Below are 14058 nucleotides of genomic sequence, written 5' to 3'. Positions count from 1 at the left end.
CTGACCTGTATGAGCGCTCTCTCATCTCAGCAAGGTGACAACCAATTGATGATCTCTTACCCATCAGCAGCAGTGAAGGGATTAAACATGGCACTGGTTTTATTCCGAGAAGAGGGTAAATGGGATCTTAAAAAAAAGATATTGAGCTATATAGCTGTTTTGCTGTTTACTCTGTGAGGTGAAGGTGAACATCTCATACATTTTCTTTGTAAATTAAGAACTCGGTCAAACTTTCTGAGGCTGTATTACACACACACACACACACACACACACACACACACACACACACACATCTTCCTGGTTGATTTTTTCATGAGAATGCCAGTCAGGAGTAAACACTGGAGTGTATTCACTATAAAAAGAAAAAAAATCCTAACGATTTAGATCTGGGCTTAACTCTTGTTTAACACAAACTTGTTCCACAAGTTCCAGACTGTCCAACTACTACACACTATCGTAACAGAACACAGGGTAAATAGGATTAGTGACAGTACAGACGACTTTCTCCATACTGAAAGGAAGCAGTTCCAGACTTATACCATTCCAATGCCCCGAGGTAGATCAAGTACTGTTATATAACGACCTGGATGTGGACTCAAAGTGACTGGTCATAGCAAGTATTACCCACGCATGAGAGGTGTAAAAATACTATCCAGAATTTCAATGTGCAAAAAGTATTTATTGCACTTTATGTTTACACTAATAAACATTATAAACAATAACTGGACAATTTATCCAGAAATGAAAAAATTCTGTCAAAAATCTTCCACAAATGACATTGCTGATGAATTACATTATTTGTTTCTGTGCCCCCTTTTTTGACAGCATCAGACAAAAATGTTTGTCTACATACTACAGAACCTGCCCAATCTCCATACAATTTAACCCATAGTTCTCTGAAAAACAAAACAAAAAGTACTGTTAAAACTGAAATCCTTTGTCTCTTCCATACGTATTTCTTTTTCATATAACTTTGTCTACTGAAGGGGAAAACAGTCAAGTACTATTAAAAATTTACACGCTCTAATCTTGATTTGTATATATATATATATTCTTGTTTGCGTTATTATTCAGTTACTAGGGAAAATTGACTTGTTGAATTGTATTTGCTTGTTTGCAAGAGTTCGCTTTTTTGTTGTTGTTTTTTTAAAAATCACTTTCTTATTCATATGGTGTGTATAATGTGTGAATGGTGTGTGTGTGTGCATTGTTTCTAAGCCCCCAGGGGGCAAGTGAAATAAACTTCTTCTTGCCTTGTGCATATAATGCAAGTTCCTTTTACTCCATATGTTCCTTTGATCTTTAATAAATACATGCTTGACTTCTTCAAGAGTACACTGGCATGCTCAGAGTTGTTTAAAACCCACATGCTTGTTGTTTAAAACCCATACATGTACATGTAAATAATGTTGTTTAGTTTTGGTTTTGTACTGTTTCTGTTCAGATGAGGTCAGAGTGAGACAAGACAATACCATCGTCTTGAATCTTTAAAACTCCACAAATGTGTTATTCAGAGCGCAATAATTTGAATTTTAAAAATGCATGTCTGTATCTTTGATGGTGTATTAATATACATACATGTGCATGTATACATACTTACATATTTTATAATGGAATGCATACATGTGCTAATGCTCAAGGTCCTATACTAAAAGAACTGTAGCATACATAGATCATGATAAATATGTAAACTTATGCTTGTATATATACATCAAACTGTGTGTGTATGAATAAATAAATAAATAAAATAATATACACATAGATATACAGACAGATAGACAGGCAGATAAATGCCATCGACATGTTTATCACTTCTAAGATCTGAAATTATATCAAATAAATGCCCATGTCATTGTCATGGTAAATTTTCTCTATTTTGTCAAGTATTTATATGGAACTCTCAGCGTCTTTGTAACATGGTGCTTGATTGCAATACAAATACAGGTTTCTTTTAAGTTATATTCTAAATGTCTATTCATCTGTGCTGCAATAGTTGGGCTATCCTGACTGACACAAGTGACAGACTGTAAAAGATTATCTGAGTCCTTAGATAATGTGATTAAACACACACACACACACACACACACACACACACACACACACACATACACACACACGCACACACACACACACACATACACAGAGAGAGAGAGAGAGAGAGAGAGAGAAACAATATTAGCATTGTAACAATATAAACTGAAACACAGTCACATGCTATAAGTATTAAAACAATGAACAAGTAATTTGAAGTAAATACCCCCCAAATAGCACTGATTCAACTGGTCGCATAAGTTCTAAACATGCAATTTATTCAAACATACTCCTGAGGGTGTTTCATGTGTACACACACACACACACACACACACACACACACACTTTCTTTTAATACAAACTGTACAGAACATTCACACATACAAATAGTCCTCCTACAGATTACTGTGCAGCTGCTAAATACATCATTACATGTATACATTGTAACTTTTCTTCCTTATTCTACAGTAAAGAAAGAACGAAAAACAAACAAAAAACAAAATCAAGATACTTACCTTGAGGTTGGAAGTCAAGTGGTACACTCTGTCATCTCGACCTGGTGGGTAATAGCCATCACTCTCAGTGCTGGAAGACGTGTAACGACCCCCAGTCGCCATGGCAGCAGGTTATCTTTACTTATTTGTTTATTCTAATCTGTCTCATTTACCGGTGTACATGAGTTTTTAGAGTCACATCAAGCTGGTTTAGTCACGTAAAAGCTGAGCCTGACAATCCAAGAACCAGGTCCACTGGGCAACCTCCAAATGTTGCTGTGACAGGTTTTCAGTCACATTGTGAACTCACAAAACCCTGTGGAGGGAAAAAAAAACAAAAACAAAACAGAAATAAGCCATTATGATCATGATCATTAAGATGATGAAAACAATTTTAATAAGAAATTAAACTTATTCAAGATATCAACTATGAAATTTTAGTTCCTTATCATTTTGTTCAAAACAACTTTTGTTTTGCTTTTTTGGGTTGTTTTTTTTTTTTTTGTTTTGTTTTGTTTTTTTGTTGTTGTTTTTGGGGGGTGGGGGTGGGGGATTTTTTTAATATTTTATTGTTGTCCCATTAAAATCAAAACTGAAACAATAATCATGGAAATGGTCACACATTATATCACACACCTTACAGTTACATACCATCATTATACATATATCTTACATACTCATATATTAGTGTGTGTGTGTGTGTGTGTGTGATATCATTAATTATAGAATTCAAACTGAACAAACCGAATCTGTAAATTAAACTTGTAATGGTTATTTAAGAATATGGTTATAGCAGGAAAACAAATCTTACATCTTATACTTTATAGAGCTGTAGAAGAAGCCGTAGTGTGTGCTGTTGCATGTGATACAGTTGTTGTCTTTACAATCTTCCTGTAGTGTTCTGTTCACAGTATTTGATATCCAAGGTTATTAATGGGAAACATAAATTCATTGTGTGTAATTGTGCATCCCAGCATGGTATCCAAGTGTGTGTGTGTGTGAGTGTGTGTATGTGTGTGCACATGCATGTGTGCATGCTCACACCTCTGTGTGTGTGTGTGTGTGTGTGTGTGTGTGTGTGTGTGTGTGTGTGTGTGCGTGCGTGCATGCGTGTGTGTGTGTGCATGTGTATGTGTGGATGTATGTGTGTGTGTGTGCACATGCATGTGTGCATGCTCACACCTGTGTGTGTGTGTGTGTGTGTGCGCGCGCGCGTGCATGTGTGCGTGTGTATGTGTGGATGTATGTGTGTGTGTGTGTGTGTGTGTGTGTGTGTGTGTGTGTTTGGAGGTATGGTGAGTAGGGGGATTTCCACACATGAAGAGGAAAACCTGCCAATACAGCCAACATTATTATGACTTCTAAAAATGAATACATGTTATTGTTGAGTGACTGACACCAAGGGCACCTGTTGCTGTACACTAATATTGAAGCTTTACTCACTTCGTGCAGGATTATCTTAATCAAATATATTTCATATCTGCTACTTAAAAACTTAAAGGGACAGATCATTCTTGGAGAAAGGAAGATTTAAGAGTATGTCTACAGGTACTTCTTTAAAAATAAAAAAAAAAAACATATGTGTCAAGTCCTATAGTTCTGGGTAAATGTTAATTTTCATTAATCCCTTAACTTCAAACAAGGTAGTACCACTTTTAAAATTAAAGATCAGAAATAATTTGATATAGCTTGATGTTTAAAGTGGGTGATATAACCTTTACAAAGGATATTTAAACAATTTTCATGAGCTCTTAACGTCAATGCTGTTATCAAATAAGTTAGCGGCATACATGAACTAAAACTGCATACAAACTGACTCATAAGACTCCATGTATCCATCCTGTATGTCAAAGACTGAACGAGATTGAGAACAAATGCAGAGAACAGTTTGGCTTGTTTATTATCCTTATTTAATACCAACTACCAACCATGGCTAATTTGTGGTCTTTTATTTCGATTGCATCACAAAAACATTCACAAACCTGTCTAACACTGACAAAGTCACAAATTTTACACTGGCTGTTTACATTTCCACCTGAACTGAAACACACCATTGCTGTCACGAATGCGTGCTTGGATTCCAGCGGTGATTCTTGTCTGTGATTGGCTGAAATTCTCGATGCCAGCCTGGGCTTGTTTGCCAACTCGAGAGAGCAAGATACGGCTTCCCAAAGCTTCTCACACACTTCACTCATTCTATATCATACGACACTCATCGATTTCTATATCCTTATTCAAAATCTTTATGAAGTTCATCTATTCTAAAAAGAATGAGCAAGTTCATATCACTGACTGGGAGGGATTTCATCAGTGCATGTCGATACTTTCGATTTTCTTTTGTAGGTATAATATGTAAAAGATGCATTGTCTGCAAAGATTACTATTTCCTGTTTGAGACTGTTTCAACTTCAGTATCTACTTTACATATTCTATATAACTACCAGGTAGTCTTCCATGTAAAGACCTGCGGTTTAAATATTTTGAAAACGGGTAGTGCTTTTTCTTGTTTCAACTTGTTTCTCAAAATAAGCGCCATACTGTATGCGGCACAACTCACCGATGTTGTCTGCGATTGGTTGTTTTTTGTGGGTTTTTTCTGTTGTTTTCGATATTGAGGGTGAGATTTTATCTTCTAGTAAAATCGATGAAAAGTATCTTTGTGTTCATAAGAAAGCTTCTTCCACGAACGTCCGAGTGCCAGTTAATTCTCTAAGTATTAGAAATAAAAAACACTCTTTCTGTTCGTAGTCCTCGGTAGTATAGTGGTCAGTATCCCCGCCTGTCACGCGGGAGACCGGGGTTCAATTCCCCGCCGGGGAGGCTTTTTTTTCTCTCCATGACTAATAATCAAACAATGGTTTATACAGTTTTTACAAACATTAATCAATGTCTTAGCAACTAACTCATGAAAGAGAAATCAGAACCAAAAATGCTAGCAGCAGAACAAAGTCACAGCAGCTGTAGGGATTAGACCATCAAGTCTCAGTTGTGATATCCTTATTTCTTAATGCATATTTTATAAATGCAACTGTATTTTCTAGAGATGTCTAAGTGGCCTTCGTCTATTTTCAGTTTCAGTTTCAGTTGCTCAAGGAGGCGTCACTGCGCTCGGACAAACCATATACGCTACACCACATCTGCCAAGCAGATGCCTGACCAGCAGCGTAACCCAACGCGCTTAGTCAGGCCTTGAAAAAAAGGAAAAAAAAAGAGGGGGGGGGGGGGAATAAATAATAGATAAGCTTACATAAATAAATAAATAAATAATAATTATAATATAGAAAAAGGTAGTAGTAATAATAATAGTAATACTAATAAAATGATAATAATAAAAAATAAATAAATAAATAAATAAGACAACAATGGTGATAATTAAGCGAATGAATGTAAAATATGACGACACACATTCACACATACACCCACACATGCATAACAGAAATGCACCAAACATGCAGTTTCACAGATATGAAAGTACAGTCAAATACATATAAACGTACATGAGCTCCAACACACACACACACACACACACACACACACACATTACCTTGCACCTTCTCCAACCCCCTCCTCCACACACTCATTTCTAGCCTACGTATCGCAGCTTCCACGGCACACACACACACACACACGCACGCAAACACACACTCACAGAGATGAACACTTACTTGTACAAGCACACACATATACGCCCATATCTCCCACCCCCAACCCCCACACATATATACAAAGATATATATATATATATACACACACACCCGTACACAGATCTCTCCTGACACTTGTGTACACTTACACTCTCGCGCATTCACAAACGCACTCAAAAGCACAGACCCACACATCCACACAAACACACACATACACACACGCACAGAGGCTGCCAAGAGGGATGGGAAAAGATCTCTGATGCCAAGAACGTGGCGTCTAGTGTGTTGCTCAGTCTATTGTATTTGGAAAGGCCCACAGAGACTCTCTTCCGTTTTGAAGAAATTTGCGCAATGTTGGTTTGGAAATGATGCCGATATTTGTTTGATTTGCAAAGCATCGTGCTCTACCTTTCATGTTAGACTTTCGGCCGCTCCCTCTCTCTGCTTTTATTTCTTTGAGGCGATCGATGGTGTGATGGCCTTGTACCTGTTCTTTTTGGTATTCTTTGACTTTTCTGAGGATTTCCGATTTTCCTAGATGTAGGCCGCTCGTTGGTGTTGCGTTACCAGCAAGTCTGTCAGCTCGCTCATTTCCCTTAACACCTGCATGTCCCGGGCAGTATGACCATGTGAGTTTTTTAATCTGAAAGTTGCGCATTGCCTTATGCCACTCTGGGCTTCCCATTCCGTTTTCAATTTTCTGTATGAGGTTCATTGAGTCGGTTAGAATCATGGCATGTTGGTTTCCGGGCGTATGGATGGACGATAGCCACTGGAGGGCATGTGTCGCAGCTTCAACTTCCATCGTTAGGCTGGAGGTTGTGACTTTGTAGGCAGCATTCTCTTCCCAAATTGTTTTTCCATTTTGTTTCGCAGTGAATCCCCAACCAGACTGGTCTTTGGTGACTGAGCCATCTGTGTATATGATGATGTCCTCTTCTTTACTGTTTTCTTCTGTGAGTAGCTTCACTTCCGCATCTGTTTTGCCCTCTGGCCATTCATTTTCAGATGCTGGGAACTCTCTCCTCCCCCCCACCCCAACCTATCATAAGACCTGTCATATGAACAGACTGAAGCTTAAGCCCCTTACATGCTTGAAAGCCCATTCCTTGCCTACACCTTACTGTAAAGCACTTTGAGAGGTTTGAAAGTGCTTTATTGATGTATCATTATTATATTATCATAAACATTATAATTATTCTTCTTATCATTATCACTACTATCATCATTATTATTATCATTGCTTTTATTACACAGCAAAAAGAACACACAAGTTTCTCCTGTGGCAGATCAGATCTAAGTGTGAAAATACTGACAACAAGAGAGAATCTTCCCCTCCTTCTCAACAATCTGGCAACAATGTTGGGAATGGGAGTATCAATTGGCATTTTTCTTAAAACTGTACCACTCTCCCAACTGGACCCAACAATCCCTTCACAGTGAAACATGTCAAATATCATGTACACGTTTTATCTTTTGATATTTTTCTCTGTTTTTTTTTTTTGTTTTTGTTTTTTGGTGTGTTTTTTGTTGTTGTTTTTTTTGCTTGTTTGTTTGTTGTTTTTGTTTTGTTTTGGGTTTTTTTGATACTTCAGCCACAGTAGATTTCTCTGCATGGAATTCATGTTGCTTTCCCTGGAGAGAGTGCATTTCCATGATTAGGCACCACCGTTCTTTTCATCTGTCAGCAGGTTTTCAGAATTTTGCCAGGTACAACTCTCTTGTTCCTGTGGACTCTTTAACATACACAAAGTGCATGCTGCACATGGGACCTCTATCATCTCCTATGAAAGATAAGAGACTCAAGGTCTAGTGGGGAGGGGAGTAAAAATCCTTGTCCATGCAGGACCAGAACCCACGGGCAGTTGCTCCCTGGTCAGATGCATTACTACAAAGCCACCGCTTCACAATGTGAACAGATATAAATGAAATTAATAATAATAATAATCAATGAGATTCTACTACACCAAATGTTTGAATAGGTAGGTGCCAAAGTGCCACAAATTTGTTCAAGTTCCATGAGAGGTTGGATGTCTTACAGTCCATCACTGATTGCCTTACTACTTGCCATGGCAATTTCTCGGTGTTTTTCACCTCAATGCTTGAGTAATGAATCAGCTCCGAAACCCACTTCTTACTTTATTTTTCCTAATATACATTAAGCCATAATGTTAGGTGTACACACACACACATATACAGAGACAGAGAGAGAGAGGGAGCCTAATATCACCTGAGAGTGGAAAGATGTAAATTTGAAGATTACTACTGCCCACTCAGTCTTACAAGCAAAACGCATTCAAGGCAAAATCAGTTTATTGCACTGCAGAGTACCAAAATCAGCATGGTGAATTTCAGCATCACTTTCTGTTTATGACACTTACACAGCAACAATAAGCATACACACAATTAGTGCACACACAATCAGGTACGCACACACACATACAAACACACACACACACACATAACACACATACAACACACACACAACACACACACACACATAACACACATACAACACAATACAACACACACACACACACACACACACACTTGAAATTTCACTATCAAACCCAACCACACATAATGGCTTAAACAATATCATTTAAAAATACACAACAATTGATATTTCCATCATAATTTGGCTAAACCAATGACTCAAAGGTTAAAAAAAAAAAAAAAAAAAAAAAAAAAAAAGAGTAAAATCAATGACTTTATTCTGGATCAGTCTCTAACACTAACAGCCAAATTCTTATCGTAAGGAGTATTCTCATTACACCACCACCCAAGATATAAGTATATGTTTGCTCACTTGAATTGGACAAGAGAATGGGAAAAACACACACACACACACACACACACACACACACACAAAGTCAAATGACCTGCAAACTTTCACCTCATGAACTTTGTATTCTTCCCAAGTAGGCACACTATGCTTCCCCCCAAGACAATGTGAAAGAAAACAACTCAGGAGTTAATTGAGGAGTATTGTGTAAATATTATCTGTTTGGAATGAGGAGGGGATGATAAATAAACACAAATTACAAAAAAGCAACATGTCATTCAACTCGATTGACATGAGGATCCAATGCGCTGAACTAACCTTTGTATTGAGAAAAAAGAAAACAAAACAAAAAACACAAAAAAGAATGGACCAGCATCATCAAACGCATCTTTCCTTGAATAATAAAAAGCTTGATTTAAATACACTGTAAAAAAAAAAAATCAAAAAAAAAATCAAATTCTGACTTACCAGTACATTTCATGATCATTATGAAAGACATCAGTTATTCATGTAAAGATTCACTGTGGTTTATGTTTATGAAACCACAAACTGACAAGAACTGTGTGCTATCTTGTACAACTTATCTAAAATGCTTTGTATCATTTGCACTATTCTGCAATAAAACAGTGCAGTGTTTCAATTCAAATTACATTCACAAATTGCACTGTTATTTCTGCAAGACAAGAGCATGACAATTCAAAATATATTCACAATGATCTAGCAATGGTTTCGAAGGCATATTAAGTTATTGGTCTCAAAAAGTACATATACACACCATCTTGAACAAGATAAAGGCACGGCATGCACTCAATCTTCAGAATTGCACTGCTGAATCAAAGATGAAAAATAAACTTACAAAAATGCCATGCTGGTACTAGTTCAACTTGCAATACTGCATTTTCCCTTCTGAATACACAATGAATTGCACCAGTTCACACACAACAAGAATCATGAGAGCACATAATACACACAAAAAGTGCACACCTGATCAGTTATAATTTTTCATCAGAGACAAATGGCATTCTCCGATAACACACAGCAAAAGTTGGGAAATAAATGTATGACCAATAAAATCACCACACACAACATAATCTATTTTTCAACTGATTCACAGTTCAGAAAGAAATTCCAGAATTGGATATGTAAACCCTTAAGACAAATGGCACATTATGTTCTTCACAAATAGATGCTGATACTGGTCTTGAGAAATTTGAAAATGAAGACGCTTTCATCAAGTCCTCATTTATTGTTCAGTGCACTATCGATATATCAATGTCCTGTGAATTTGTATGGTTATTACCGTCTCACTGGTGGAAAACATCGTCAGGTACACACAAGGCTCATGAGCTCAAAGCACACACCCATGCAGCTGTAGGTGGGGCGTGGAACACATGTTCTGTGATGAGTCTCCTGAAACCACTCACCCTGACCACACATGTTTGTCACAACACCGTATCGGTCAGAATCAGTGACATGCTGATAGGTCTGGGCTGTCACTTGTTAGAACATAATGCCAGTGAAAACCGGCGCCGGACATAGTTCACCACTTCTGTTGCACGGCTGAAAGACATGTGGCCCTTGGTCTGCACACCACTGACAGAGCTGAGGGGAAAAAAAGATCAGAATAATTGTAAAATCGCAAGCTGTTATAACTTTGGTCTGTACATCATTCACACAGCAAAGGAAAAGAAGGAAAAAAAATCTTTCCCAATTACAAACTGTGTTATAACTTTTTTTCCAAGTTTGAAGAAAATAACAAAGGCAGAAAATGAGAGAATATGACTACAGTTCATGATATGGATAACATTACTAAGTCATGATAACATTACCAAGTCATGAAGTGATGACAAAAGTGTGTCAACACTCAGAAACAAGATCTGTAAAATCAGTGAATAGACATAACAGTTTCATGGGACTTCTAATGATAAAGCAAAATCATGACAATACATCAAAATGCCTTAAATTTCAGCAAAATATATGTAAGAAAGAAAAATCATATATATAATTGTTAATGGAACAGTGCTTTTCCTTCATGCTTAGCCCATCCCTATTCCCTTACAGCATAGCCAGTGAACGTGCTCACCTCTGCATAAACTCATGAATGGTTCTGAAGTTGAAGCAGAGATTCAAAGCATGTGTGATGCAAAGTTTGGGGAGACTCAGGTAGAACCGCACAACCTGCACATACATTTTTTTTTTAATGCAACAGAATACAAATATGAGGAGCAACAAAAAGACAAGAGAGGCAAGGCCTTCAAGACTCACTTGTGATACACTTAAAAAAAAAAAAATCTAATCGTTAAAATGTGTTCTGTATTTGTTATTATAAAGCTTCGGGTTAAAAAAAAAAGAAAAAAAAAAAAGTCCTAACCAGATTCGAACCCCAATTGTTCGGGTAAGAAGAAACTGTCTTACCCATTTCACTATCATGGCTCCTTAACTGACGTCCTAAAATTTAATATTTGAACATACTTTTTTTAAAGGGTGATAAATCAATTGTGGTATTCGCAGTGAGAACGCTGTTTAAATCATATTATTCTGGTGTATCCTGGGCATTCAAAAAATCTTTAAGGGCAATAAAAAAAAATTCTTTTTAAGTCCGCGGTAAAGGAGACGTGGCTATCGCCGCAATCACACTGCAACATTTAGCCGTTTTCTCTAGATCTAGATAGATGTACAAGTTTAGTTACACCCGCTGGGAATGTAGTACAACACGGTCGATTCAATTTCTCTTTTATGTTCATTCTAGTTTTATAGTTTTAAAGTTGATATGAAAATTGAGTATTTTGTTAAACTAATAACATGTAGAGCCAAGTACAAGTACTTCTAAACGTCGTAAGAAGTGAAAAGGACTTCATTTTGAGAAAAGTCAAGACTGGAAATTTTTTCGTTTCATCGTGATCAATTCAAGGGTATTAACTCGCATGGTTTATGATTTTTAACTGTGAATTCCGACTGATTCTGTGGATATTTTTATGGCAGTTTGGGGCATAATCCAGTAAGTGATGAGGCGTTCACAAATCTTTCTCTGAATAAATATTTAACGGTCTCCTTCTCCAACTTTCCATCACATGTTATTGTGTATTGTCCATTGAATATAGAATTGAACGGACAGGTCAACAACTTGAAACAAAATGGTGTCGTTCGCATTCGCGAAGAATATGAGCACGCGCTTTGAATGTGTATAAATATGTGTACGCAACTGATTTTTGCCCATGACCTTCAGGGCTCAGCCAATAGATCTGTAAAGTCCACTCATCGTACTGATTTTAGTATTTTACGAAAAAGACCACTTGGGCGAATGAACATAGTGAAAGCCCTGTACACTGAGAGTAAAACACACAAGCTTTTTATGTACTGAGTATAATTTCAAAATGTAATGTTTAAGATGAGAAAGATCAGTTTAAAGCAAATTAAGTCCCCTAGCATTAATTACAAAGCAATTTCCCTTTTTTACTATCTGCACCAAAACGTTTGCAAAATAAATAAAACTTCCATGCTTAGCAAAAGAAGTTCCTGTTTGAACAAAAAATGATAATAATGACTGCTCTTGTTGTTGTGTCAGAATATCAGATCAAAGTGCCAAGTTTAGAGAATACAAAAAATATAAATACAACAGTAAATGCAGTTTGCATATAATTTGCCTTCTTTTTTTTTATTTTTTTGTGCCCATCCCAGAGATGCAATATTGTTTTAAACAAGATGACTGGAAAGAACTGAATTTTTCCTATTTTTATACCTAATTTGGTGTCAACTGACAAAGTATTTGCAGAGAAAATGTCAATGTTAAAGTTTACCACAGACACACACACACACACACACACACACAACCGAACACCAGGTTAAAACATAGACTCACTTTGTTTACACAAGTGAGTCAAAAAAGTGTATTTGAAATTCACTTTAAAAAAATTAAATAACATTTATTTATAATGAATTCTTCCATCATACAGTTACATTTACATAACATTCCTCATAAATAGATATCATACAGATAATAAAACTGGACAATAAAGACAAAAAATAAAATAATACATGAATGGAAACTATTCTTAGAATATCATTTCACAGAACATAAATACGAGGATGAGGATACTCATTTCACAAACCCAGGCTACAACTTCCATGAAAATACATAAAATATACAGTGAGAACAATAGAGTGCCCATATAACCAATGAATATGAAGGTATCTATTGAAGTAATGCAGCCACACTAGGAAAATTGAAAAAAAAAAAAAAAAAAAAAGTATGAATGTATGAAAACAAATAAAATCTTAACCCTTACATAGGCCATGTGATTTACAGTAAATGTAGACTTGAGAACTACACCAGATTCTCTAAAACCAAAATATAAATGGGTGTCTTCATTGTGAAACATGATCAGAATCAACTTGCTGATGTTTCTTGTTATGGTTGGTGTATGCCGAGTGTTTCTTTATTTCAACACACCATCAAACTCTGCATGCTGGGTATTTCTTTATTTCCACGCCCTATCAATTTCTGACATGGGTTATAAAAGACATTTAACCTAGCATATCTATATATACATAGAAAGGGGGTTCAGGCACCAGCATAATTATATCAACACACTTGTTGTGCCTGGGGGGAAAAACTCCACCTTTAAACCCATCAGACAAAGCTGGAATCAAACCCAGACTCTCAGGCTGAAAGTTCAACATTGCAACTACTTGGCTGTCATGCAAGCTGGGATAACCTATGCTGATTATTCGTTCATTTACTCTTTTTACAGAGAGCGAGACTGCAGATACAAACACTAAACGCAATCAAGAATGAATCGGGAGGGACAGTGCAGGGATTCCATGTTTTGACATTCTTGTCTGGGGACAAAGCCACAAATTCACAGGATCTTGGTGACCAGATCAATGATCAACCCCTGTCAAATGGTGACAACAAAGTTTTGAGCATCTATCAACTCAGTGTTAAGCAATGGTATTCATGATGATGGCCTGTCACAAAGTCAACAAAATAACTTCCAACAGACATCCTTCAAGGGAAAGGACAAAAAATGACTATATTTATTCAAGGAACAATGATTGTATTTATTCTAGGAACAATGACTATATTCATCCAAGCAATAATGAC

General features: G+C 36.7%; 2 protein-coding genes across 3 annotated transcripts in view; both read right to left on the bottom strand.

The window, feature by feature from the left end:
- The window catches only part of LOC143281329 (uncharacterized), a 60368-nt gene extending 55759 nt beyond the window's left edge, over positions 1-4609 (bottom strand). For both annotated transcript variants that reach the window (XM_076586517.1, XM_076586519.1), the window contains exons 1-2: positions 4508-4609; positions 2547-2841 (exon numbers count right to left, since the gene is read on the bottom strand). In XM_076586517.1, coding sequence (XP_076442632.1) covers positions 2547-2648 — 102 coding nt within the window. In that variant the 5' untranslated portion in view covers positions 2649-2841; positions 4508-4609. The remainder of the gene's footprint in view (positions 1-2546; positions 2842-4507) is intronic.
- Positions 4610-8476: 3867 nt separating this feature from the next.
- Positions 8477-14058, bottom strand: part of LOC143281328 (Fanconi anemia group M protein-like) — a 39225-nt gene continuing 33643 nt past the window's right edge. Inside the window, exons 24-25 of the mRNA XM_076586516.1 lie at positions 11038-11132; positions 8477-10556 (exon numbers count right to left, since the gene is read on the bottom strand). Of these exons, the coding sequence (XP_076442631.1) occupies positions 10448-10556; positions 11038-11132 (204 nt within the window). The 3' untranslated portion in view covers positions 8477-10447. The remainder of the gene's footprint in view (positions 10557-11037; positions 11133-14058) is intronic.

The sequence above is a fragment of the Babylonia areolata genome, chromosome 4 (assembly GCF_041734735.1).
Source record: "Babylonia areolata isolate BAREFJ2019XMU chromosome 4, ASM4173473v1, whole genome shotgun sequence".
In the NCBI taxonomy this organism is placed as follows: Eukaryota; Metazoa; Mollusca; class Gastropoda; order Neogastropoda; family Buccinidae; genus Babylonia; species Babylonia areolata.
Note: the sequence above shows the minus strand (reverse complement) of the source record. Positions and strands in the feature narration are given on the sequence as shown.